The sequence below is a fragment of the Ursus maritimus genome, unplaced genomic scaffold (assembly GCF_017311325.1).
Source record: "Ursus maritimus isolate PB19 unplaced genomic scaffold, ASM1731132v1 scaffold_18, whole genome shotgun sequence".
NCBI classification, from domain to species: domain Eukaryota; kingdom Metazoa; phylum Chordata; class Mammalia; order Carnivora; family Ursidae; genus Ursus; species Ursus maritimus.
In genome coordinates this window covers 35,600,312-35,623,521 of record NW_024424230.1, presented here as the reverse complement: position 1 = coordinate 35,623,521, position 23,210 = coordinate 35,600,312, and the positions used below count along the sequence as shown (strand labels likewise).

The following is a 23,210-nucleotide window of genomic DNA, read 5'->3' as shown; positions in this document are numbered from 1 at the left end:
CAAGTCATCCTTTGAGGCACCGTTAATCTAAGCCATTCTCTTGCTACCCACATCCATCCCTTTCACTTGGCTTGGGGAATAGAAATGCTAGTCCAGTTGACTCTCAGTAGGCCCTCAGTGGGGTAGAGCGTCTTGTCCATTTTATTATTTTTAATTCTCTTTAGAATGTAGGGTATCGAGCTTCTTCTCAAGCTTAAGGCTCTTGTTGTTATAAAAGAAAAATTAGGGGCACCTTGGAACAAACTGTGGATTAATATTTTTTGAAGTGTCTTTGTGGTAAAGAATTTAAAACTGAGTAAGGCCACCTAATAATATAAGACAGTCGGTAAGTATACTATAATCTGAATGGTACTTAAGAAAATCAGACATCACAAATTCAGAGACAGAAAGTAGTACAAGGGGCTGTGGGAGGAGGAAATGAGTTGTTGTTTAATGGGTATAGAGATCCAGTTCTGCAAGATGAAAAAGCTCTGGAGATCTATTGCACAACAATGTGAATAAACTTAAAACTAATAAGCTCTATGCTTAAATAGTTATGATGGTTAAAAAAAAAGAAAGAAAGAAAAGAAAATTGGATATCTGATATCAAGCTGACATGGGGAATTTATTTTATAGAAAAGCAACATCTAGAGAATGCCATAGACAGTTCTAGTATGTCTAAAGTACTACATATAAAAATGATAATTGCTCATAATGACAACACTGAAGCACTGAAAGATACCAAAGTACTTTCTGATCCAAGGAGTCAAATTATACTCAGTACGGTTTTAATGTCCTTGCCTATCTCCAAGCTCTGATATGCTGACATTTGGTAAACCAGATAACTAGAACATTCAATACCCAAGTTTCTGGCCATAGACTTACTCATCCTCATCTGGTATAACTCCACAGAAATATTTTAACATTCCAATTTCTTGGTTAAGCTATATATTGCTTGAATTCATTAAATATACTTAGACTTCTCTATTATACAAAGTTAAATGTACAACTAACTTAGTAAAAAGTGCTCACTCTGGTTTATTTTACTCTGACAAAAATGTTTTATGAATGAACTCTATACTTTACTAATATTGCCTTTTTAATTTAAGTTTTCTTTTCTATTTCATAGCCAGTTTTGTGACTTTTTTTTTTTTTTGGTAGGAAATCTGTGCTCTCTTAATTCTTACAGATTCTTCTTTTTTCTCTTTGTTTCTTAGCTAAAACTTAGTATGAGCTTTATTGGTATCTCAGGCTGTCTGTGTATGCCTACTCCTAAATGCCAGCAGTTCTTCAGAGGCCTGACATCCAGCATGGGGCTTACTGTGTTAAATTAGTTCTAGAAAAAGCATTAAAGACATTTTTCCTGAAATATACAGAATATGTCATGCCAAATCTCTTGTTTATACGATAAACTGGTAAAACTGGTAAACTGCACATACAGCTCATATTCCCAAAATAGAATAACTTAAATATTAAAACGTACCTTTGTGTTATCACCATAACTGACCTTATAAGCATAACAAATGGAAATATTCAATAAAAAAAAAATCACAAAATCCACTAACGGTAAAGGCTGCATATCACAGCATATGAACTCTCATCTCCCTATGACCTATTCAAACTACAGACAGCAATATTTTTTTAAGCTACTCTAGCATTTATGCCCTAATTAGAAATTTATACGAAACACAATTTTATGCTCAAATATGGAAATAAGCAACATAATTCCAAAACCCAAAAGTATCCCAGCATTCTGTAAAAAGAAATATCCCCAGCGGCTACATCCATGGTCACTAGCATCATTGTGCAGCATCTCAGGTACCTTAAAGAAAAAACAAGAGCAACGTTTAAGTTTTCAGAACCACAGATTAGTTTTTAGAAGGATTTACAGGGCAGTAATATCAGCTTTATACGCAGCTGGATATACTGATCCAACTCCTTAAAACAGGACCATATACCTACTGACTCTAGCTAATAATGTCACACAGCATTTCCTAGCAGTTTAATTCACAATGATTATTCACAGTATGTTCAACAAGTCAAAGTTTATATTGGTCCAGTTTGCTCCACTATGAAACGAAGAGCTATACTGATTACTCTGCTTTAGTTACTGCCTGGAGCTGAACCGAATATAACACTAAATTTGGAGATAGGGACACTTTATATATAAAATCATAGCAATCAGACTGGCTGGGATTGTTATGCAGACTTTGCTGACAAAAAGAAGTAACTCCTTTGTTCATTAATAAGGAAATTATGAGCATTCTGAAGTATACACAGTATGCCAACAACATGTGGCTTGTGCTGGGTTTCCAACAAATGTATACAAATGAGTGGCTGATTACTGAGAGTCTACTCTCAAAAAAACACATCAGAAAGGGGTAGATACTTCTGTGTATCCTGATATACATTAGGCAGGATAAAGTGTGCTTGTGATCAACAATCCAAAAAGATAAACTCTAAAGAACCTGTGTTTTCTATGCTACCTTATATAGACGCACTTATTACTGCGTTTACTCTAAAGCCTTTTTTTAAAATTTATTTTTTATTTTTTATTCATTTGACAGAGACAGCCAGCGAGAGAGGGAACACAGCAGGGGGAGTGGGAGAGGAAGAAGCAGGCTCCTAGCAGAGAAGCCTGATGTGGGGCTCGATCCCAGAACACTGGCATCACGCCCTGAGCCCAAGGCAGACGGTTAACGACTGCGCCACCCAGGCGCCCCTACTCTAAAGCCTTTTTAAAATTTCATTTATTTATTTATTTAAAAAGTAAGCTCTATGCCCAAAGTGGGGGCTTGAACTCACAGCCCTGAGATCAAGAGTTGCATGCTCTACTGACTGAGCCAGCCAGGTACCCCCTAAACTAAAGCCTTTTTAAAAATGAGGTTTCATGGGGTGCCTGGGTGGTTCAGTCAGTTAAGCATCTGACTTTTGGTTTTGGCTCAGGTCATGTTCTCAGGGTCCTGGGATCAAGCCCCGCGTCGGCTCCGCACTCAGCACAAGTCCGCTTGCGATTCTCTCTCTCCCTCTGCTCCTCCCCCAACCCTGGGATTCTCGCTCTCAAATAAATAAATAAATAAACAAATAAATAAATAAATAAATCTCTTTTTTTTTGTTTTTAAAGAGGTTTCACTGAACATTTTCTTTATTTTATTGTTAGTCAACACTGTAATTAGACTTCTTAAAAACTTACCATATCAACCAGAGCAACATACATGAATAAGCCAGCAGTAAGTGCAAATATCCACATGGAAACATTTTCGGCATAATGACCAATGAAGATTCCTGTTGCCATTCCAAGATATGCCAGCATGGCTGACAAAGCATTATAAAGAACAGCCTGCTTAACAGTCATGCCAGCCTTTAGTAAAACAGCAAAGTCACCTTTAACAGAAAACAAAAAAGGGGACAAAGTAACTAAAAAAATCACTTTCAGACACATACCCAAGAAACTTCTCAATTTAAGAAATTCTCTGATTTGAGGGGCGCCTGGGTGGCACAGCGGTTAAGCGTCTGCCTTCGGCTCAGGGCGTGGTCCTGGCATTATGGGATCGAGCCCCACATCAGGCTCCTCTGCTGGGAGCCTGCTTCTTCCTCTCCCACTCCCCCTGCTTGTGTTCCCTCTCTCGCTGGCTGTCTCTCTCTGTCGAATAAATAAATAAAATCTTAAAAAAAAAAAAAAAAAAGAAATTCTGATTTGTCTGAGGGAAAAAAAAACAGCAAACTTAAGAATTACCCAGGGGTAACAGTGTCAGTGTCAATCACCCTAACAGCTCTATAAATGAAGGTATTTTTTTGTCCAAAGTTTTTCTTAAGGCTTCCACTCTGTCAGTGAATGATAAATACCATGAACTTACACGGTCTTCAACAAGCTTATAATTGGGCACAAAGAAGAGGAGGGTGGAGAACACACATGAAATGATCAGCAAATGATAAAGGCAATTTATAATTAAGAGCTAAGGAATCGAATATTCTAGTTATAAAAGGATAAAAAGGGAAATTAAGATGGGAATAGCTAAGGGAGGCTTCATGGAATATGAAGGATCTAGAATGTGGAACATAAACCAGATGTTGAGGATTATAAGCATCTAGCAGGCAGATGGGAGGCCTTCTGAATGGCAGAACACATGCCAAGGAACAAAACTGAAAATGGCAGCACAGGTGTGTGCAAATATGTATCTATAAGAAGAAAAACGAGGACATGAACTGGGATCCAGAACAACTCTGGGAAGGTTTTAAGTCCTGGTGACAGGGGAGAAAAATACTCAAAATAGAATTCATCAACTTTCCTTTTCTTTAGCTTCAATGACAGTCTCTTTGCCAATTTCTCTCTGTTAACGGAAGATGATTTCTTTGAATTCTGTGGTCTTATTCATATTGTAGGTATGAAGATAATGATCACTGATGTCACCAGTATGCTAGTACAAGAAGGCATCTGGTAGGGCACAAGGACAAGAGAGGAGGCCCAGGTATCTCTCCGGCAACCCCCCAGAGGCAACTGTGGAATCATACTCATAGGGTCAGAGTTCTGGCTGGAAACACACTTATACTCAGTAAGAAAAGAAAGCCAGCTGGGTGAGTAGAAGGCACAAAAGTTATGAGGAAACTTGCTAGAACTATCAAGAGCCAATGCCAGTGACACTAGGATACTTCATCCCCCTGGAAAATACTGTTTACGTGGTTCTCTTACCTAATTCATGAGGCAACTCATGACAAAACACAGCAACAGAAGTACTTAAACCACTCGATAAACCTTCAGTAAAAGCAGCTCCTGGGTAAAAATCAGAGAGATTTTGGCTACATTATTTTACGGGTGTTTTTTAAAAAAAAATCTTACCAGCATACATAATGAGGTGAACGAAGTAAACCAGATTCTAGTCATGAATTAACAGAACTTTCCCAGCTGCACTCTGCATCTTCTTTACAAGTCATGTTAGATTACATTCCATTAGGTTTAAAGTTCCCAGTGCAGCATAAGCAGGTACAAGTGAGAAGGGAAAGTTCCACTATGCTTCAGAGTGATTAGAGGATCTTATCACAGACCCGAGAAGTAACTGTTATCACGTAAAACATTTATGTAAAAAGTACACTGATTTAAAAGGTTTAGAAGAAAACGCAGCAGTCAAGAGTACAGATACGTTTCACTGGCCTCAGAAGAATTCACTAGGTAATTAGACTTGTTTATATTCATTCTTTGGCTGTCTAATAAGGAAAGTCTAAGATACATAGCTCCCCCCGTAGCTCCCCCATTTTAAAAGCTAACACTGTATACAACTGATCGCTTATAATGTGTGACCGAGCATGCGCATGTCCTCCTTTGTTGCTTGTGCTGTGCACAGTACACAGAGGAGGAAGGGAATCAGGCTTCCAGGGAGGCAAGGCCTGGGTTCTTCTCCGCCTGCTTATAAAACAGCACTGCCTCCTCGGGCAAGTGGTTCACCTTGCCAGGCCTTAGCTGCCTAACCTGTAATTATTTCCACTGCTCCTTCCAGCACCAAGTTAACTATAATTTATAAGTATTCTGTTATCTCTTGATCACGATAGGACAATTTAATAGCAAAAACTCTCTAAATTTTTTGATAACTGAACTTATCAGATATGCCAAGACTCCTTCAGTATAAAAGATGATGAAAAAAAGTGTCTTGTACCTTAATATTGTTTATATTGCAGAGAAGGGGACTCTAAAGTAAAAACAAAAAACCCACAAAAACACATGCTCCACACGCGTTAGAGCTTGATTTTAAGACTCTACAAATTAAAGTAACTTTTAAGAGTTACCACTTAGGTAATGGGGTGGGCAGTTTGCAGCACTTAATCTTATGTAACGTTTACTGAGTACTTCACTGTCAAAGCAGCTACAGGAGAAATAACATTTTGATAATCTTAGAAGTTATTAGCTCTATCAAAATCACCCTATTCTTCGTTAAAAGGGGACTGGTGGTTTCATGTGACATTTTCAGAGTCAGCCAATGAGAAGCAAACACGTAGATGTGTACCAATTGCGAGGCCATCGCTGAAATTGTGCAGGCCGTCGCCCATGATTACCATCCAGGCCAACGTGGCGATGCCGGCGTCCTTCAGCTCCTCCCGAGAGTAGCGCTGACTGTGACTGTGGGGGTGGTGGTTTTGGTGGTGGTGGTGATGCAGAATGTGATGGTAGTCATGATGGTGGTGAATGAGCTCGTCTGACTGGCCGAGCGTATCGTGAAAATGTGAATGGCATTTATTCTTGCACCCACGGGGGACGTATTCATTATAGACCTCCTGCGGATGAGCGTGAGCTATCATGACCTCTTCTTCTTCCAAGATCGCTGGCTGTTGAGAATCAAAGTGGGAGGGCTCCTGGGAGTCTGCTCGTAAATAGCCTTCAGGTCCTAAGTGTAAACATAAAGGACATTGGGTCAAAGTCAGAAGATTTTGTTAATGTGCTTAGATACATCTCAAACACTCCCACTGACAAAGTCAAAAAAGATCTTAGAGCATGGCAATCTCTCACATACAGAACTAAACAGAGTATTGCTGATGCAAAACATTAAATGTCTCACATATGAGAAATTAAATGGTCTCACATATTAAGAATGGATTTTAAACTTTAACCTTCAATAACCAGCCCCCAGATTCTCCCTGATTTCTTCTGCCTTACATTTTTTTCTTTTTCAAGTTTTTATTTAAATTCTATTTAGTTAACATGTAGTGTAATATCTGCCTCCTTACATTTAAAAGATGACTTTTTCCCAATTATAAAAGCAGCACATACTTATTTTAGAAAAACATTTAAGAAAAATACTGATAATTGGAAATAAAAAGCATGTATAATCCCGTTGTCCAACTTCTTTTTTGAGGGTAAAGTTCAAGGAAAAACAAGCATTTGATATGCAGTGATCACCAAGGACCATTTATTATCTGCTTGTGTAAAGAGAAGTAAATTGCAACAATAAGCTTTTGTTTTTTCCCTTTGTCCTGTTCGGTGATCACACTTTTCTCAGGAACATTCCCAACATTGTGGTCCAGTTCCAGGGCAGGCGTTCCCTCTCACTGTTACATATTTCACTGGACTCCAGTAGGAAGGTTGAAGAAAGAACAGACACAAGAAGAGCAAGAACATTTTATTTACTCTTTAGAGAACAACGCAGGATAAAAAACAAAGGGAGGACAGGAAACCATTCAGGTAGGCAGTAGCAACTAAGCAGTTACTCTCCCTTGTTAGCTGGCAACTATCTAGTGAGCACTTACCCGGCCAGGTATGCTGCTGGGCATAGGGATGGATGGGAGCATGACAAAGTCTCTAACTTCAAGCAAGTTACATTCTTGTAGGGCGATAGCCACATTTAATAAGGAAACATATGTAAATAAGGTCATATGAGGCATGGGAAGGCATCGGAAAAAACCAGAAAAAGGTAATTAAAAGGACAGTAACTGGGAGACCTTCGTCTTTGGGTGATCGGGGAAGGATTCTGAGCCCAAATGATGGGAGTAGGAATTTGTGTGAAGATCTGATAGGAGGTTTCCAAGCAGAAACAACAGTGAATGCAAGGCTCAGAGATAAACCTTGATGTGCTCACAGAATGAAAAGAAAGCCAGTGAGACTGGACACAATGAACAATGGGAGAGAGTGGAGGGCAGGGTCGGACCATGAAGGTCATGACAAGGAGTTTGGTTTAAAAATTTAATCCTAACTCAATCTGTCCAATAAGAAATGCCACTAACAGTCAAGCTACAGGACAAATAGGAACTTTACAGCAGAGCCTCACGTCAGGTGGCACACCACATCACTGAAAAGAACACAGTACCACACTGGGGTATTATGCCCCAAGTGATCAATCTAGTTGTAAAAAAAGATTAGAAGCAGCCCAAATGAGGGGCAACTAGATGCAATATTTGAACCTAGGCTCTGCTCAGGACCACTTTTTTCTTTTGGAGGGAAAATATAAAGGAATCATGAAAACAATTGGAAAAACATGAGTGAGGTCTAGAGACTAGATAATGACACAGTATTAACATTAATTTCCTGATTTCCTATAACTGAACCGTGGTTATATACGACAATGTCCTTTTTCTTAGGAAATATACAGTGAGCATTTGGGGATAAAGAGACCTCTCATCTGTAACTTACTTTCAAATGGTTTAGCAACAAAGTATGTGTATGTGTACTCAGAGAGAGAAACAGAATGATAAGGGTAGGTAAAATAACTGGGGGATGTATGAAAGATAGAGAAATTCTTTACATTACTCTTGAAACTTTTCTGTATATCTAAATTCCTTCAAAATAAAAAAAAGTAAATATAATATAAATAACTTACTGGCAATTAAATTATTCAAAAGTAAAAAAAAAATAGAAAAAATTTAAAAAGGGACATGGTCCCCTTTCTCCCAAATAGTCCAAGCTGCCTGCAAATCACAGAGCAATAAACTCCCTCCAGCCCTCAGACTTGTTAAGACTTACGATCATCTGCGTCCACTTTCTCCTCATTTGTTGAAAGTTGAGATTCATATTTGGACAGCTGCTTCTTAATCTCCACATCATCATCAGCTTCAGGCTTTTTCTGATTCTAAAATGGAAAAGGAAAGCAACACTTTAAAACCATTGATGTGCTTATGTGTACAACTATAGACAAACAGTTAAGCAAAAGATCCAGAGAAAGACAACAGAAAGGACCTTTATCGGGATAAAAGTCCTCCAAGGGCAGGCAGGGCCTGTAGTTAACTTGTATAGCACCTAGTTGTGTGTTTTAGGCATAACAGCTGCTCAGGAAGGTGAAGCATCAAGGCTTCAGTAATACGAAATATTGCAAAATCACATATTCATCTTTCTCAATGTCCCCTAGGTCATCTACTTTAAGTGTGCTCTGGGAGCCTGTTAGAAATGAACAATCTTGGGCCACACCCCAGACCTAATGAATTAGCACAGGGATTTTAACTAGATGCCTGGATGATTCATACACATATTAAAATTGAACTCTGCCTCAGGTTATCAATTTAGAATCAACTGGAGACATTTTCTCCAGCATTTTGTGATCTGCTAACCAGCTGCTTGGTTCTCTCCATCCCTCTTTTGGACACCGAAACCCCATACTTCCCATACTTTTTATAACCTAAAACTATACTATGACAGTGATTAGGTGTTTGTTATTAAAACTAAAATACTTCTCCTATAATAAAACACCATTAACAAGCTTTCTTTTTTTTTTTTTTTTAAGATTTTATTTATTTATTTGACAGAGAGAGAGGGAACACAAGCAGTGGGAGTAGGAGAAGAAGAAGCAGGCTCCCAGTGGAGGAGCCTGATGTGGGGCTCGATCCCATAACGCCAGGACCACGCCCTGAGCCGAAGGCAGACGCCCAACAACTGAGCCACCCAGGCGCCCCAACAAGCTTTCTTTTTTTAAACAAATCTTATTAGTCAGCCTCGAATTTATCACTAGGTTTTTTAACCACCTCAATACCATGCTTGAGCTATTGTCCTTATCTCTGAGCCCAAGCATAAAAGTCACCATTTGAACAATGGTGCCTGTTACTTTACTTACTTACGTAGAAGTAATACTTATATACTTTTCTTACGTAAAAGAGAATACTCAAAGTGATGAAAATTGTCACACAAATAATAGATTTCTTATTTGCAGAACTTTTGAACATGACTTAAACAATCACCACCAGACCCAAGATTTCATTCTAGCTCTGATAACATGTAAATTATCTGTACATTCTTAGATTGTAAGAGTTCTTAAAGGCAAGCACACAGACACATCTTTATATCTACCCCTAGCTTAGTGCCTTAAACAGAGAAAGTACTTCAATATTTCTGAAAATAAATGAATTTAGGATATTTTATATCACTTCAGTTAACCCTTTCTTGTTGGGCAATGACCAAGGACTTAGAACTTAACCAATTCTTTCATTCTATAAGTATCAGGGACCTATATAATGTTCCCTACACTGAGTGCTGGCAATACAACGTAAAGCAAGATACACATGGTCTCCGTTTCATGGAGCTTATCATCCACAGGGAGGGAGGCTTTACAGATATAATGATTAAACAATTCTTTCATAGCAATTTTTGATACGTTTTACAAAAGAAAAACACATAGTGCTATGAGAGTGTATGACAAGACCTAACTAAGTCCCAGGGCAGGCTTCTGTGAGAAGGTGATCCTTAAACCAAGACCTAAAGATAAGCAAGAGTTTGTGGGGAGGGTGGGCTGGGAATAGGGGTGGAGAGGTGGATTCCGGGTAGGGAGAACAGCATGTGGGAGGGCCCCAAAACAGGAAGGGGCCAACCGCATCCCAGAAATGAAAGGAGTGCAAGGTGGTTGGGGCTTAGTAGGTCAGAGACAGGGGGCTAGAGGCTGGGTGGCAGGAGGAGACCCAGACAATGCAAACCAAGTTAGAAGTGTGGACTTTGTCCTTCAAGTATCGAGAAGTCACTGAAGGAAAGATTTTAAATGGTGGTGTACAACTTCGTTAGATTTCCACTGAAACAAATCACTTTGCTCTGCTCTGGACTGGGAGATGAAAACAATAAAATACTGTAGACAGGCCAGTTAGGAAGTGGCTTCTGTCGCCCAGGTGGGAGATAAGCATGGCTTACACTAGAATGATAGCGAGGAAGAGGGAGAGAAAATGGAAAGGCTCTGGATATATTCACTAAAACCAGCTTGGATATGAGGGTAAGGGAGATGTCATAGACGACTTGCGGGTTCCTAGCGTGAGTAATAACCTTCACCGGTAGAAAAAAGATTGTGAGGCTGAACTTATTACAAAGGTCCAACTACCTATATCAAGTATGAGATGTAACCCTAATTTGAATATAGATTTCAGATTGACATAGATGTATGATATATGGAATCTCCCAGGGATGCAGAATGGATATCCTTAAGGAAAATCCTAGGTCCTCTTATAAGGCTGAAAAAGTTCTCAACACTCACCATATAATGAAGAGTTTTTGTTTTGTTTTGTTTTGTTTTGAGAGAACAAATGTAATTTAAAACTGTTAAATGAGTAATGCTAAGATCCGGACACCTTTAACAGAAAATAAACTCAATATATTTTAAAAAGGAAGAGAATAAGTAACATTTGCAAAACTCCTGTGGGAAGTCGGTGTAGAAATTATGCTTACTTGCCATTTAATGTTTCTTATACGTTAAACAAATGTTTGTTAACTATCTATCATGTGCCAGATGCTATTCTAGGCATTGGAGATGTAGGGGAAGTCCTAAGTCTTAAGTGCTTTTATTCCAGTAGAAACTATTTTAGAAAAGAGATCATCAAACTTCTTTGACTATAAGCCATAGTAAAACATGTCATATACTGTAATATTACTGCTGCCTTTAAAAACATTGGTCATGACAGAAGATTGATTTCACAACTTACTGAGTTAAAAATTGTTGTGTATTAAATCAGAGAGCCTGGGGCGCCTGGGTGGCACAGCGGTTAAGCGTCTGCCTTCGGCTCAGGGCGTGATCCCGGTGATCTGGGATCGAGCCCCACATCAGGCTCTTCTGCTATGAGCCTGCTTCTTCCTCTCCCACTCCCCCTGCTTGTGTTCCCTCTCTCGCTGGCTGTCTCTATCTCTGTCAAATAAATAAAATCTTAAAAAAAAATAAATAAATAAATAAATAAATCAGAGAGCCTACTTTTTTAGTCGCATGTTAAAGAGTACCAGATTGAAGAAAAGCTATCTACAGGTAAAATTTGAAAACTAAATTGAAATTAGCATGTTAAAGAAATGACGGCATGTGAACTAGAGACATAGTAAAACAAACCTCCAAGCCTCACCCCCACCAAGAGAAAACTAATAAAAGATCATTTGTTTTTTTTAAGAAAGGAATTTCAGGGAATATAAACAACTAGTATATATCCTCCAGTCAGTCCAAGTGAAGCACCTGGGACGATGGGAACGTGGAAGAGGACTCTCTGGATTAAGAATGAAAAGGCTATTCTCATTTCACTTCTTTCCTCTAAGTTTAGGTCCAGTAAAGAGAAGGTTCACAATCTGTAACTTGAGGTCTTACTGAAGGTCAAATCTCTAAGGGCAAATACTCACAGGATGGAGAAGGCAACTCTCCTGTCCACACACGCACTTGTTTCCCACAGTGAGATCTGTGCTCAGCAAAAAACAACTACGTTTGTTTTCAAACCTCCTCATGCCAGTTAGGCTTGTTATTGTAATTGCACAATTTAATTACACATAACTCAAACTGTGAAATGATGGTGAGAATAGTAACTTGTATGAAAACTTAAGCTGAATGCTTTTGAAAGATTCAAAGGCAAGTTGTTAAAAAAAAAAAAAAAAGACTAGCAAGTTAGGTAAAGCAACCACTGCATAAAATTTACAAAGCCTAAATTCTACTCTCGAATAGCTTCCCAAGTGTGTAACCTCTCGCTCAACTTGAGAGAAACCAAAATTGGAGACTACAGAGGAAGTAGCATGGCTACCGAAGAAAACGACCATACAGAGCTCTGACTCAAAGAAAATCCTGGTCAACATCAAACGACCAGAATATGAATGTACAGATGTTTTAAATTAAAATGTCTACGATGTGTACATGTCCTTTTAAAGAGTTCCCATTAGGACAGTCTTCTGACTGACTTGCCTGGTCACATCAGTTTAAGAGGTGGCAGATAACCACAGGCAACTCATGGGGTGTTTTTACTGGAAATAAAGAGCTGGTTTGGCTTCATGCTATTTTCTGGTGGCAATTTGCAAAGAACAAGACTGTGAAAGTCACAAACCCTCTGAAACACAAGAGAATATTCAGCTACTAGGTGAATAAAGTTAATCACAACAGTTATTCATAACTACCAATAAATACCGGCAATGTATCCCTAATGATTTTTTTAAAAAAACGAAACAAAACAAACACATAGGGACATCTGGTGGCTCAGTTGGTTAAGCATCCAACTCTCGATCTCAGTTCAGGTCTTAATCCCAGGGTCATGAGTTCACATCCCACATCAGGCTCCTTGCTAGGCATGGAGCCTATTTAAGAAAAAACAAAAAACAAAAAACACAACAAAAAAACCCCACACAAACAAACAAACAAACAAAAAAAACCACAACACTTTACTGAGGTATGATTGACAATGAAAAAGGCATACATATTTAACATAGATAAATCAATGAATTTGGGTATATATACCCAAGAAACCATCGCCACCATCAAGGCCGTAATCATGATGCTTCGGACCTTAAGGCTCTGCTTGTGCCTTGTTTGGTTTTACACAAATGTTCATCCTTTGAAATTCTTAACCTCTCAGGAGTTTGAAGGGAATACTGAAAGCAGAGAACTCCAGGGTTATCGAGATAGAGAACAGCTCTCCATGAATGCCTCTGGAAACAAAAATTATCTCAGGGTACTGAAACCCTCTCGAATAAAGATCATACCTGCCGGACAAGCTCAGCTAGCAGTCTAGTTAGAATACTACACAGATAATGTCTGAGGCATAGAAAGTACACCGTACTTTCTCTTACCTTTTTCTTCTTATCTTTAAATTGCTTGATCAATGTGAGTACATGTTCAACGAGAAACATGAAATACAAGCCACCAAGAGCTGTCAGACCCTTCCATGTGGAATCAAAATAGGTACTTTCTTCTATGTTTTGAGAAGACAGATGACTGAAAAGTGGCCCTCTCTTCATTTCCATTGCAGATTCTTCATGGCTGTGACTATGGTGGTGACTTGCATGAGACTACAGGAAAAACAGTACGTACTTTATGAATTCATTAGTTTCATACATGTCAGAAAAATTGGCTAAGATAATAAGGTCAAATATGAAACCATTCAGAATTAGGCAATTAATGGGCTGCTTCAGAGCTGAGGGGGAAGTTTCACACATTAAAATGACCCACAGGCTGCTAGCGACCTAGAGCCTAAGTATAATGTGCTAAGGCAATAACGGTGTGCATTGGTTTAGCGTGAAGACAGCTACCTTATCTAACGACTCTCATAAGGTAGCGGCTTATTTTCAGTGTTTGACAAGTTACCATGGCCACAAATAACAGGGAACTCCTAGACTCAATAGGCATACAGGGTTTACTGTTTATACTCCAAACTGAAAAAGCCCATACTAGTCCTGTCACTGTGTTTACAAGAAGCCTAGTGTGTCACAGGCCCTGGCAGGTACCTGAGATCAGGCACGCCATCCCAGCAGTCTGCAGCAGGCATTAACACTAGGGCACGTCAGGGAACCGCGTGTGGAGCCCAGCAACAGAGGTGAGACGGGGGTGGTCACAGGGTACACCCTACACACGGGCTGCTTGGTGCAGTGGGTGTTCCTGAACATCTGTCACCTGGGGCCGGGGAAGCTTAGCACAGCAAAATGGTTTTTCACTACAGAATGAAACATGATGGGATATGTAGAAGAGCTCTAGGAATGATTTCTTTTCCCCACTGACCTTAAGTCTTTAAGGGAAACTTAAAAGATGAGATCCAAATACTTTATCTTAAGTTTTTAATGGAGCTATTAAGTAAACTTTACTCAACTTATATAAGAATTTACTTGTGTCAATGGAGTATGAATCTCTGATTACACACATAAATTCAACTCTAAAGGAAAACTCGCTTCTTGAGCACATAATCAGTTTTTATTTTTGTGCCAATTACACTAATGTAAGCAGATAATTCACATTGTTGCCATCTGTCACAGTAATAATATCTGTGCAGAATTTGTCTCCTTTTATTAACTGGGTCCAAAAAGTTAAATTAGTCTGTATTTAGTAAATTCCCTTAAAGAGAAAAGCAAAAAACAAACCACGAACAAATATTAAGATCTAGTACAAAAATGCAGCTTTCAGTCACCAGATTTTAAAATCAACTCTTCTAAACCAAATCTCTAACCTTTTATATATATTAATACAAAGAATTCTAGTACAAACCAAAAATACATTAATCTTTTCACTGTTGAATAAAAAAATATACTGATAGGACAAATGACTGTACTTACATGTGGAAGGAGGTGTAAAAAAGCATCACCACTTAATGTCCCAACGGCCAGTGCCACAAGGAAACTTAGGAGAAATTTGAAAAACACCCGATTCATGAGAGGCACTAAGATAACGCCGAGCAAAGACAGAAAACTGATGATGGAAATGGCTATAAAGCCACCAACCCAGGCTGTCAAATAAAACACAGCAAAGGAAAAATTATACAACTGATAAACTTTATTTATTTGTTTGTTTGTTTGTTTATTTTTTAAAGATTTTATTTATTTATTTGGCAGAGAGAGAGACAGCCAGAGAGAGAGGGAATACAAGCAGGGGGAGTGGGAGAGGAAGAAGCAGACTCCCAGTGGAGGAGCCTGATGTGGGGCTCGATCCCAGGACCCTGGGATCACGCCCTGAGCCAAAGGCAGACGCTTAATGAATGCGCTGCCCAGGTGCCCCTACAATTGATAAACTTTAAAAGAGTAACATAAAGCAACTTATAAAAGCAAGTTTAAGCTAAAGAAATACAAACTCAGTGGAAGAGGACTGTGGTAATAGAGTAATAACCAAGAAATCTGTTGCTGGCACAAATGAACAATCTGACTAAACCCTCCTGGGAAAGAGCAGAAGTCTCGTGGAAAGTTCTTCAGATGGGGTTGAAAGGAGGGGAGAATATGGTTATCAATGATGAATTCTAGATCATTTGGGAACTAAGCTTTTGGACTCCCCTATACAGCTAAACAATGAAAGAGAGGAGGAAAGAAAGAAAGAAAGAAAGAAAGAAAGAAAGAAAGAAAGAAAGAAACCAGGAATTCAGTGATTTCTTCAGTAAACAAAGCAATTACTTATTTACCATAGTTTTTGAGCAACACAGGTCTACACTAGAGCAGAACTGATCCTGGGTTCATTTATTAATAAGAACCAGATTTAGGCTCCCAAACAGCAGATATGAACTCTGACCTTCTGAAATAGTGTGACAACATAAAAAGCCCAAATTTCGGATGGCCCTGATTTCCTATGGGTGACCTCAGTTACAATCTGTTGTTGTTTTTTTTATTTATTGTTTTTTTTCTTAAGGCAAGGCTAACCAGCTTGCTTTCTTCACATTCAAGACAGAGAACAATTAAGATACTTGGAATTATGTTGAAAAAATGAATAGGTTGATGTAAGTATAAGGAAAAGTACAACATAAATGTAAAATGAAATTTTATGTAAAAAATTATATTTTTACATAAGAAAGGCAACTCTACCTATTTGTAAAGAATAGGTCTTTGGAGGGATTTCAGCTTTCTTTTCACTCGTCGTATGAATCAGACATGATCTAGCATCAATTTGATTGATGATGGCTGGGCAGAGATAGTTGAACTCCGTTGCATTCAGCAGAACCTGGATGCCCATGCCATGAGACGTAAGCAACTTTGATGCATTGAAACACTGCAGAAAACAAAGCAGTGAAAATCACCAAAAAGCATTCTCATTAGGCAATCCAAAAAGTTGTCTGATGATACGACACCCTTTCCCTACTGAAGCTACTTCTTTATTTTTTCAAGTTAATGCATTAAATCCAACTTTCGTCTTGAGCACTTTGTAACTTGCCTCAAGCTCCGTGGAGATACTATGTCACAAGGGGGATATCCCACCTCTTCTGTCTATTTCTTGGGAGAAGTAGTTAATCACTAGTAATCTAGCGAAAAAGCCCTGAGTGGAATAAGCTTGAGGATAAATGGACATTCACAAGCCTGTTAACTCATTGTATAAACCTATTAAGGAAATGAGCTTTAATTTTGAGATGGAGTTCATTAGAGATTGAGAAATATGTTGCTTTTAGTACTAACGCTACCCTACCTGGCCTAAACAAGCCCAAGACACGTCACTCCTCCACCAACGACCGTACTTGCAAAACTTAGCTCAGTTCTGTCTATACACCTGGCAAAAGCTCTACAACGAGAGAATATTAAATTATGTATATTACTCTTGCAGAGAGCAAGGCTGGTTAATAAAACAAACTTGTACCAGCAGGCAGCTGTTTCAACAACTTAATTAGATGACAAGCTTAGTTTGAAGAGAATCCCCTCTAGGTAATCTAAGCTCCCCTTCTCACACACACAAAAATTGGCAGTAGCACCTGTTTCTCGTCTTCTGTAAAGTTACTTTAAATTTCCATAGTTCTTGGCCAATACTACTCAGGATAAACTTTATTATCGGTGTCGCTATGGGAATGACCATTAGGATTATTCTGGAATTGTTACAGTCATAGGATGACTTGAATGAAGTACTCTTTAAGTTTTGCTTATTAATGCATACCAACTAATTCCTTGCTCTTGACATCTCTCAGCCAAGGAAAACTATGTACAGTCTGGAAGTCTAGTCTAGGAAAAACACATGACTTCAGAATCTCACTTCCCAGACTTTCCAAATGTCCAGCACGTGGTTCTTGGTAGCTGCTCCAGTTTCAGCACTCTGTAAGTCATTGAGATTCCTCTTCCAAAAAGGTAACACTATTGTTCTTCAAGCCTTCTTTTGTGCCTTCAACCACACCTTTCTCCAAAACAGGGATTCTAACGCATGCTTTTTCAACCTCCCATTTTCTACTTTTCAGTAACAATATTCCCCTTTTAAAGACTTTATCCAAAAATAACCTTGATTACTGCTTTCCATACTCATTTTAAGTTCCATATTAGAAAATAGTTTTAGCTGCCAGCACCATTCTTACCAAAAAATTATCCCCCAAGTTTTCTATCAGGAATGTTTACAACACAGTAGGGACAAGGGCCTTTGGGCCAAGTGCTTGGATGAGAAAGTAGAAATTCCCTTTTCAATAACCTCATCATTTTATTTTTACTTTATACTCCTTGCAACTAGAGATAGAATGGCAATGACAGGACAAACAAGCAGGCATAATGAAAAGCATTCATCTTACCTCCTGAGTATTTTCATTTGTGTTTCTGGAATACATAAAGCCTTTTCTGGGCTCACTCAGAGATTCATTTGTTTTCCTACTGGCCAGCCGGCTCACCCGGCTCTTTTCTGTGATACTGGGTGGAGTGGAACTGCTCACATCTTTGGGGGAAAGTTTTCCAGGTTTTGGAGTGTCTATTGTCTCTAGAAAGTGAGTTCCTTCAGAGACAGCATTAGACACAGTTGAGGTCACTTCACTAGCAGTAACACCATCCTTGATTAAAACGTTCCTTCTACCAGTGGCATGTTCTGATCGGTGAGATCCTTTCCCCTGGCTGTTTCTGGAATCTTTACCCGAACTATCAGACTCACGGTCTGGGCAAAGACCTTTCCGATTATTTTTACTGGAAGCAGCATGATTACGGTGAGAGTGGTGATCGTGGTCAGAGTGATGGTCGTGGTCATGGTGTATATGGATTTTTTTAACCTTATCTATGCCTATATTCTGAAGCAACTTTCTGAACCCTTCAACTGACAAGGAATTATTTTCTCCATAGCGATGGAAAAGCTGCTGTAGATGATGTCGCCGTGTGGTAACTGCCAAGTCAACGTTAATGCCAGATTCCCAATTTGTAATAATTTTCTCAGTGGTCTGAGGGAAAGCAGTTGCCGGTTCTAGTTCATGAAGGGGATTTGTGACTGACAGGGTGAAGGTCAGAATCAAGACTACAGATAAATTCCTCGCCATTGCACCTTCCTAGAGAAGACAGAAAAAAAAAATTCTTGCCTTCACTTTTAAAACAATTTGAATTAAGAAATCTCATGCTGAAAATTGCTATCAAATAATGAAGGTTTACAAAGCATCATTTAGTGTGACTAGTTTAGCGCTACATACTATGAAAATATAAAGACCTACATATATACATAAAGGAAATATGAAGAATCCTAGGCTCTACCCTTGTATTGGTAAAACACTTGAAACAACTGGAGAACAACTGAGTGCTGAGACCGTAATTAGCACTGCAAAAGCAAAAGTAATTCAGAAACTGGAGATTCATGTGGTCACAGCCATACTTGGCAACTTCTCATTACTGCTTCTGTGGACCCTTTCAAAAGGGACCCTCAAAAGGTAAGAACAATGATTCGAAACAAAACTCAACTACCCCCACCACCATCATTTCATAGAATAATCTTTTAACATAAAAAAAAAAAAAGAAATGGCAATCTCAGAATAATTCACATCTAAAACTTTTTCTTAAATATATACACATCAATTTAAGTCTTATTTCCCCCAATCCCACTCCTCAAAGGTACCTAGTTTTGCCGGTTTCTTATATTATCTCTTAAGATAGTTTCTACGCATACTCAAATAGATGTGTTCTTTTTCCTTTACACAAACGGGATCCTTTTTCCCACTCAACAAATGACACCTTTCTGTGTTGGTACATATAGATTGATCTTGTTCCCTTGAAAGACTGCAAAATAACACCTCTTCAAGTAAATTAAACTTCATAAAAGACTATCGTTCTTATGTGGCTATAAAACAGTGAAAACTTTATCACAGACTATCATCACTCATCCACACAATAGTATTTGGAACGAAAGGCCTACACTCCAGAGAGAAGATTCAAGTTGAGCCTTGGGGTGTCTAGTTGGCTCAGTCAGTGGACCTTGCAGCTCTTGAACTTGGGGTTGTAGGCTTGAGCTCCACGCTGGGTGTAGAGATTACTTAAAAATAAAATCTTTAAAAAAGTAAAAATAAAAAAAATGAAGAGCCCATCTTATATATATAAAAAAATCAAGCTGAGCCTTGAAAAGCAGAACTCAGTTAAACAAGGGAAGATATAGTCCAGAGAAGCAGATGGACTGATATCGCAGGACCCTGAAGATGTCCACCACCTCTGATGGATGGCAATTGTGACCAAATTCATCTGCCTTCAGCCAAAGAGGCTAGGGGTTGGGTTCTGGAGCCTGAGAGCAAGGACGGGGCAACCTAGCTCTACCACTTTCAGCTGTTTCCTGCACCAGGAAAAGCTGGTAATGATACATATTTGACGGATGACTGAAGAAATAATATGAACCAACATCTGTGCAGGTGCTCCATAACTGTAATTTGTTTCTTGCATACTGCTGCTGATCATACTGGGAGCAGTGGAAAATGGAAGTATGTATCTACTATAGGACTAGACTCCTAAAAGAATAATCTTCAGAGTCTGAAGTTTTGGAAATTCAGATAAAATGCAAAAGTGAAAGATTAAGAAATCATTCTCAGGAGAGAGAGGCAAGGAGCGGGGTGGGTGGGGACATAGACCGATAGCTCAGTGGGCAGCTCCACGCCTTTCTCCAGCGAGGATGCTTAGGGCGGTCGTGGACCGGCCGGCGAATCGGCCGGCGGATATTCCCTGCAAATCGGCACTATGTGGAAGAAAAAAAGAAAGCCTAAGGACAAGGGCCTGGAAAAAAGGGGCGAGTGGAGAAAATGGGAAAGAGGACACAAAACTGCTTCCAAAGGCTTTTTGTTTTTAAACACGACAGTACCTTCTTCGAATACGAGATGAACAGGACAGACCGTTTTCCTCCTAAAGTCCTTCGCTGCATCCCGAAGCCTAACCATGCACCCGAAACTGGGAAAGTCCGGTCTCCACGGCCCGCGAGGGTCCCCTCTCCGCTGTCCCCTCCCGGACCCACGAGACTCACCTCTCCGCGGCCCGTCCCCGCGCGCCGGTTCAGTTCCCCGCGGGCGGTCCGGAGGGTTCGGAACCGGTCCGTGCTTCTCTCTGAGAAACCTCTACACGGCACGGAAAAGCGGCGGTCTCATCTACCCGGCTGCCCCTCGGGCCGGGGTACCGCCGCGCAGCCACCGGGAAGCCGCGCCCCACGCGCCTCGCCTCCCGGGAGCAGGAGGACAATTACTAATTACCGCCGCGCGCAGCGCGCCGCCGCGAACCACCGCCTCCGCCGGCCATGACTTCAGGGCATGCGCAGTGCGACCCGGAATCCCGTCCCGGTGAGGCGGATCCGCGTGTCCGCCTGTTCGCCGGCGCCACGGGGCTAGCAGGAGCGGGAGGGGCAAAGGCGCGGTCAGAGTGGGCTGCGAGCGCTGACACCAGCTAGCTGAGGGCCCTTTCCTCGAGGCCCGCGGCGGCCCTGCGCCTTTCTGAGGCCCGAGACTCGCTCTCCAGGCCCCCCGGCCAGCCCCGTCCGCTGCTGGGGCTCCAGGCCCCCCGGCCAGCCCCGTCCCCCTCCCTGGCCGAGAGGGGCAGCGGGATGGTCCTGACAGGCACACGAGCCCCGGGTCTTTGTGGAAGGTCCTGAGCCACTCCAGTAAGGCCTTCGTTCCTGGGACGGAGGTTGTGCTTCTGCGCTGGGCTACGATCCAGAAGAGAGCTAGTATCTGCGCCCGGGCACTGAGGACCACTTGTGCCAGGAGAGGGGGCGGGCCTGGCGGGGCGGGGGCGTAGCCGCCTCCGCCCCGCCCTCGGCCGCCTCTGAAACGCGGTGCGGATAACGCCAGCGGGAGAGGCAACTGCGCTAGTAGTTCCGCTCCGAGGGCGGAAGTGCGCGCCCAGGTTTCGGCCGCGGCCCAGCTAGCAGCATGGTAGCGCCGGTGCTGGAGATAACTCACGTGTTTTGCTGCCCAAACCGGGTGCGGGGAGCCCTGAGCTGGAGCTCCGGGCCCGGAGGACTTTTGGCCTTCGGCACGTCCTGTTCCGTGGTGCTGTATGACCCTAAGGTAAGAGAAGTGGCCGGACGCCCGTTTCCATGTTCTTCGGCGGGCCGAATTCTCTGCGTGCGCTCGGGGCAGACTGTGGACGCTCCTGGGGAGCGGCTGGGTGGGTTTGTGGGCAAGGAGTCTCCCATGGGTGCGCGCGTCCTCTTGCACGCCGCGACAGTCTGGGGTCACCAGGTCCTGCCAGTGGCCTGTTAGCCCCCGTAATCCCACCTGAAGCCTTCCGTGGGAACTGTCATACTGTTAACCGGTTTGGGTTTTAAAGGATTTGCCATTTAGGTATGGATGAAAGCCGTATCACAGGTGCTCATTTCTGTATTTTCCTTCAGATTTATTTAATAAGTTTGTATTGAGTTTCAAAGAAAATCACTTTTATTTTGGCGTTGGGAATAGACATTTTAAAGAAGGCGCTGTTGGGATAAAGGTCGAAGGGGTTAGGGATCCTAAGCAGTAACTACTTACTAAGTAGTAAGTAAGCAGTAACCTTACTACTAAGGCAGGACTTCTACATTCCCTGAACTTCACCCAGTCAGTTGATTATTCTCTTGGTGCGGTACCTACCTAACTTTTGAAGTGCCTAGTTTTTGCACTCTTCCCAGAGTTGTTATGACTCCATTATCATTGTCTAATTTTGGACGATACAATTAGTGTTACTTCTCAAAAAGAGCCTCAGTGTATTAAAAAAAAAAAGTGCTAGAAATGAAAATGCAGTGCAGGAAATAGCTGTCGGTATTTCTTGTACTGCTTTATTAGTTTGATTAAAGATCCCATTCTCATAACCTTTTCAAATTTATATATGAAATAGTTGTACTCATTTTCCCTGTCTTTAGGTTGCCGTCGCAGTTTCCGGTTACTGCCATGCATTCTTAACTGGCAAGAGAAAGCACGAAAACCAACCGTAGACTTTACTCAGTCAGCTGTAGAAGCCCATCTTTCTACAGCCATTTAATGTATTTGTGCCTGTGTCTTCCATTACATTTTTACTTTTAATGATAACTTGGTGGTCATGTTAGGGGATTTTAACTTACAAAAAAAGTATATTGGGCCTAAAAAGTACTGTGTTTTGTTAAATATTTACTGTTTGGGCACTTAATTAGTATAGGAATAAGAGCATGTCAGATGCTAAAATAAAGTTTTGGAGTGATATTCGTTCAGCAAATTTTTGAGGACCCTCTGTGGGCTCGCCCTGGACTGGGTAGTGATGACACCAAGATAATCAGAAGATCTTAATCATTAAGGAGTTCTTAATCTAGTGAGAGAGACAGGGAAATATACTATAAGTTGTTTCACAACTTCAAATAACTTACATATGAAATATACTAGTTTTTGCACATTTATTTTGCATACCTTCTCGTCATGAGAATTTCAGTTGGCATATAAGCAAATAGGAAGTTACTGCTATTGGCAGTAGAGAAAGGGGCTCTAAAGAGGAAGGCACTGTATAGGCATAGAGTTAATATTGTCAGTGGTGCGGGAAGTAAAGAAAGCCAACAGTGTGGAGGGATTTTGCTGAAAGCACAGTCTAAGGGGCTGCTGGGAACTTGACTATAGGCCCTGAAGAGATCTGCTCTCTGAGGAAGTAGTTGTGGCTGGTAACTTTGTATCATTAAGGCTGGAGGACCCAACACCTGATTAGCAATGGTATGCAAAGCTGAGTCACGAATTTGAATCCAGTAGTCATG

The 23,210-nt window shown here is 40.7% G+C and overlaps 2 protein-coding genes across 2 annotated transcripts in view; one reads left to right on the top strand and one right to left on the bottom strand.

Moving 5' to 3' along the window:
• Window positions 1-585: 585 nt before the first annotated feature.
• SLC39A6 (solute carrier family 39 member 6) lies at window positions 586-20,812 on the bottom strand. The gene is made up of 10 exons (XM_008691307.2): window positions 20,496-20,812; window positions 17,821-18,555; window positions 16,151-16,334; window positions 14,921-15,090; window positions 13,448-13,666; window positions 8,423-8,528; window positions 5,976-6,353; window positions 4,670-4,750; window positions 3,173-3,363; window positions 586-1,801 (listed from the first exon to the last, which is right to left on the bottom strand). The coding sequence occupies exons 2-10, from the start codon at window positions 18,544-18,546 to the stop codon at window positions 1,649-1,651; spliced, it is 2,208 nt and encodes a 735-aa protein (XP_008689529.1). The 5' UTR covers window positions 18,547-18,555; window positions 20,496-20,812; the 3' UTR covers window positions 586-1,648.
• A 420-nt stretch (window positions 20,813-21,232) lies between these two features.
• Window positions 21,233-23,210, top strand: part of ELP2 (elongator acetyltransferase complex subunit 2) — a 42,480-nt gene continuing 40,502 nt past the window's right edge. Inside the window, exon 1 of the mRNA XM_008691325.2 lies at window positions 21,233-21,531. Within this exon, the coding sequence (XP_008689547.1) occupies window positions 21,394-21,531 (138 nt within the window). The 5' untranslated portion in view covers window positions 21,233-21,393. The remainder of the gene's footprint in view (window positions 21,532-23,210) is intronic.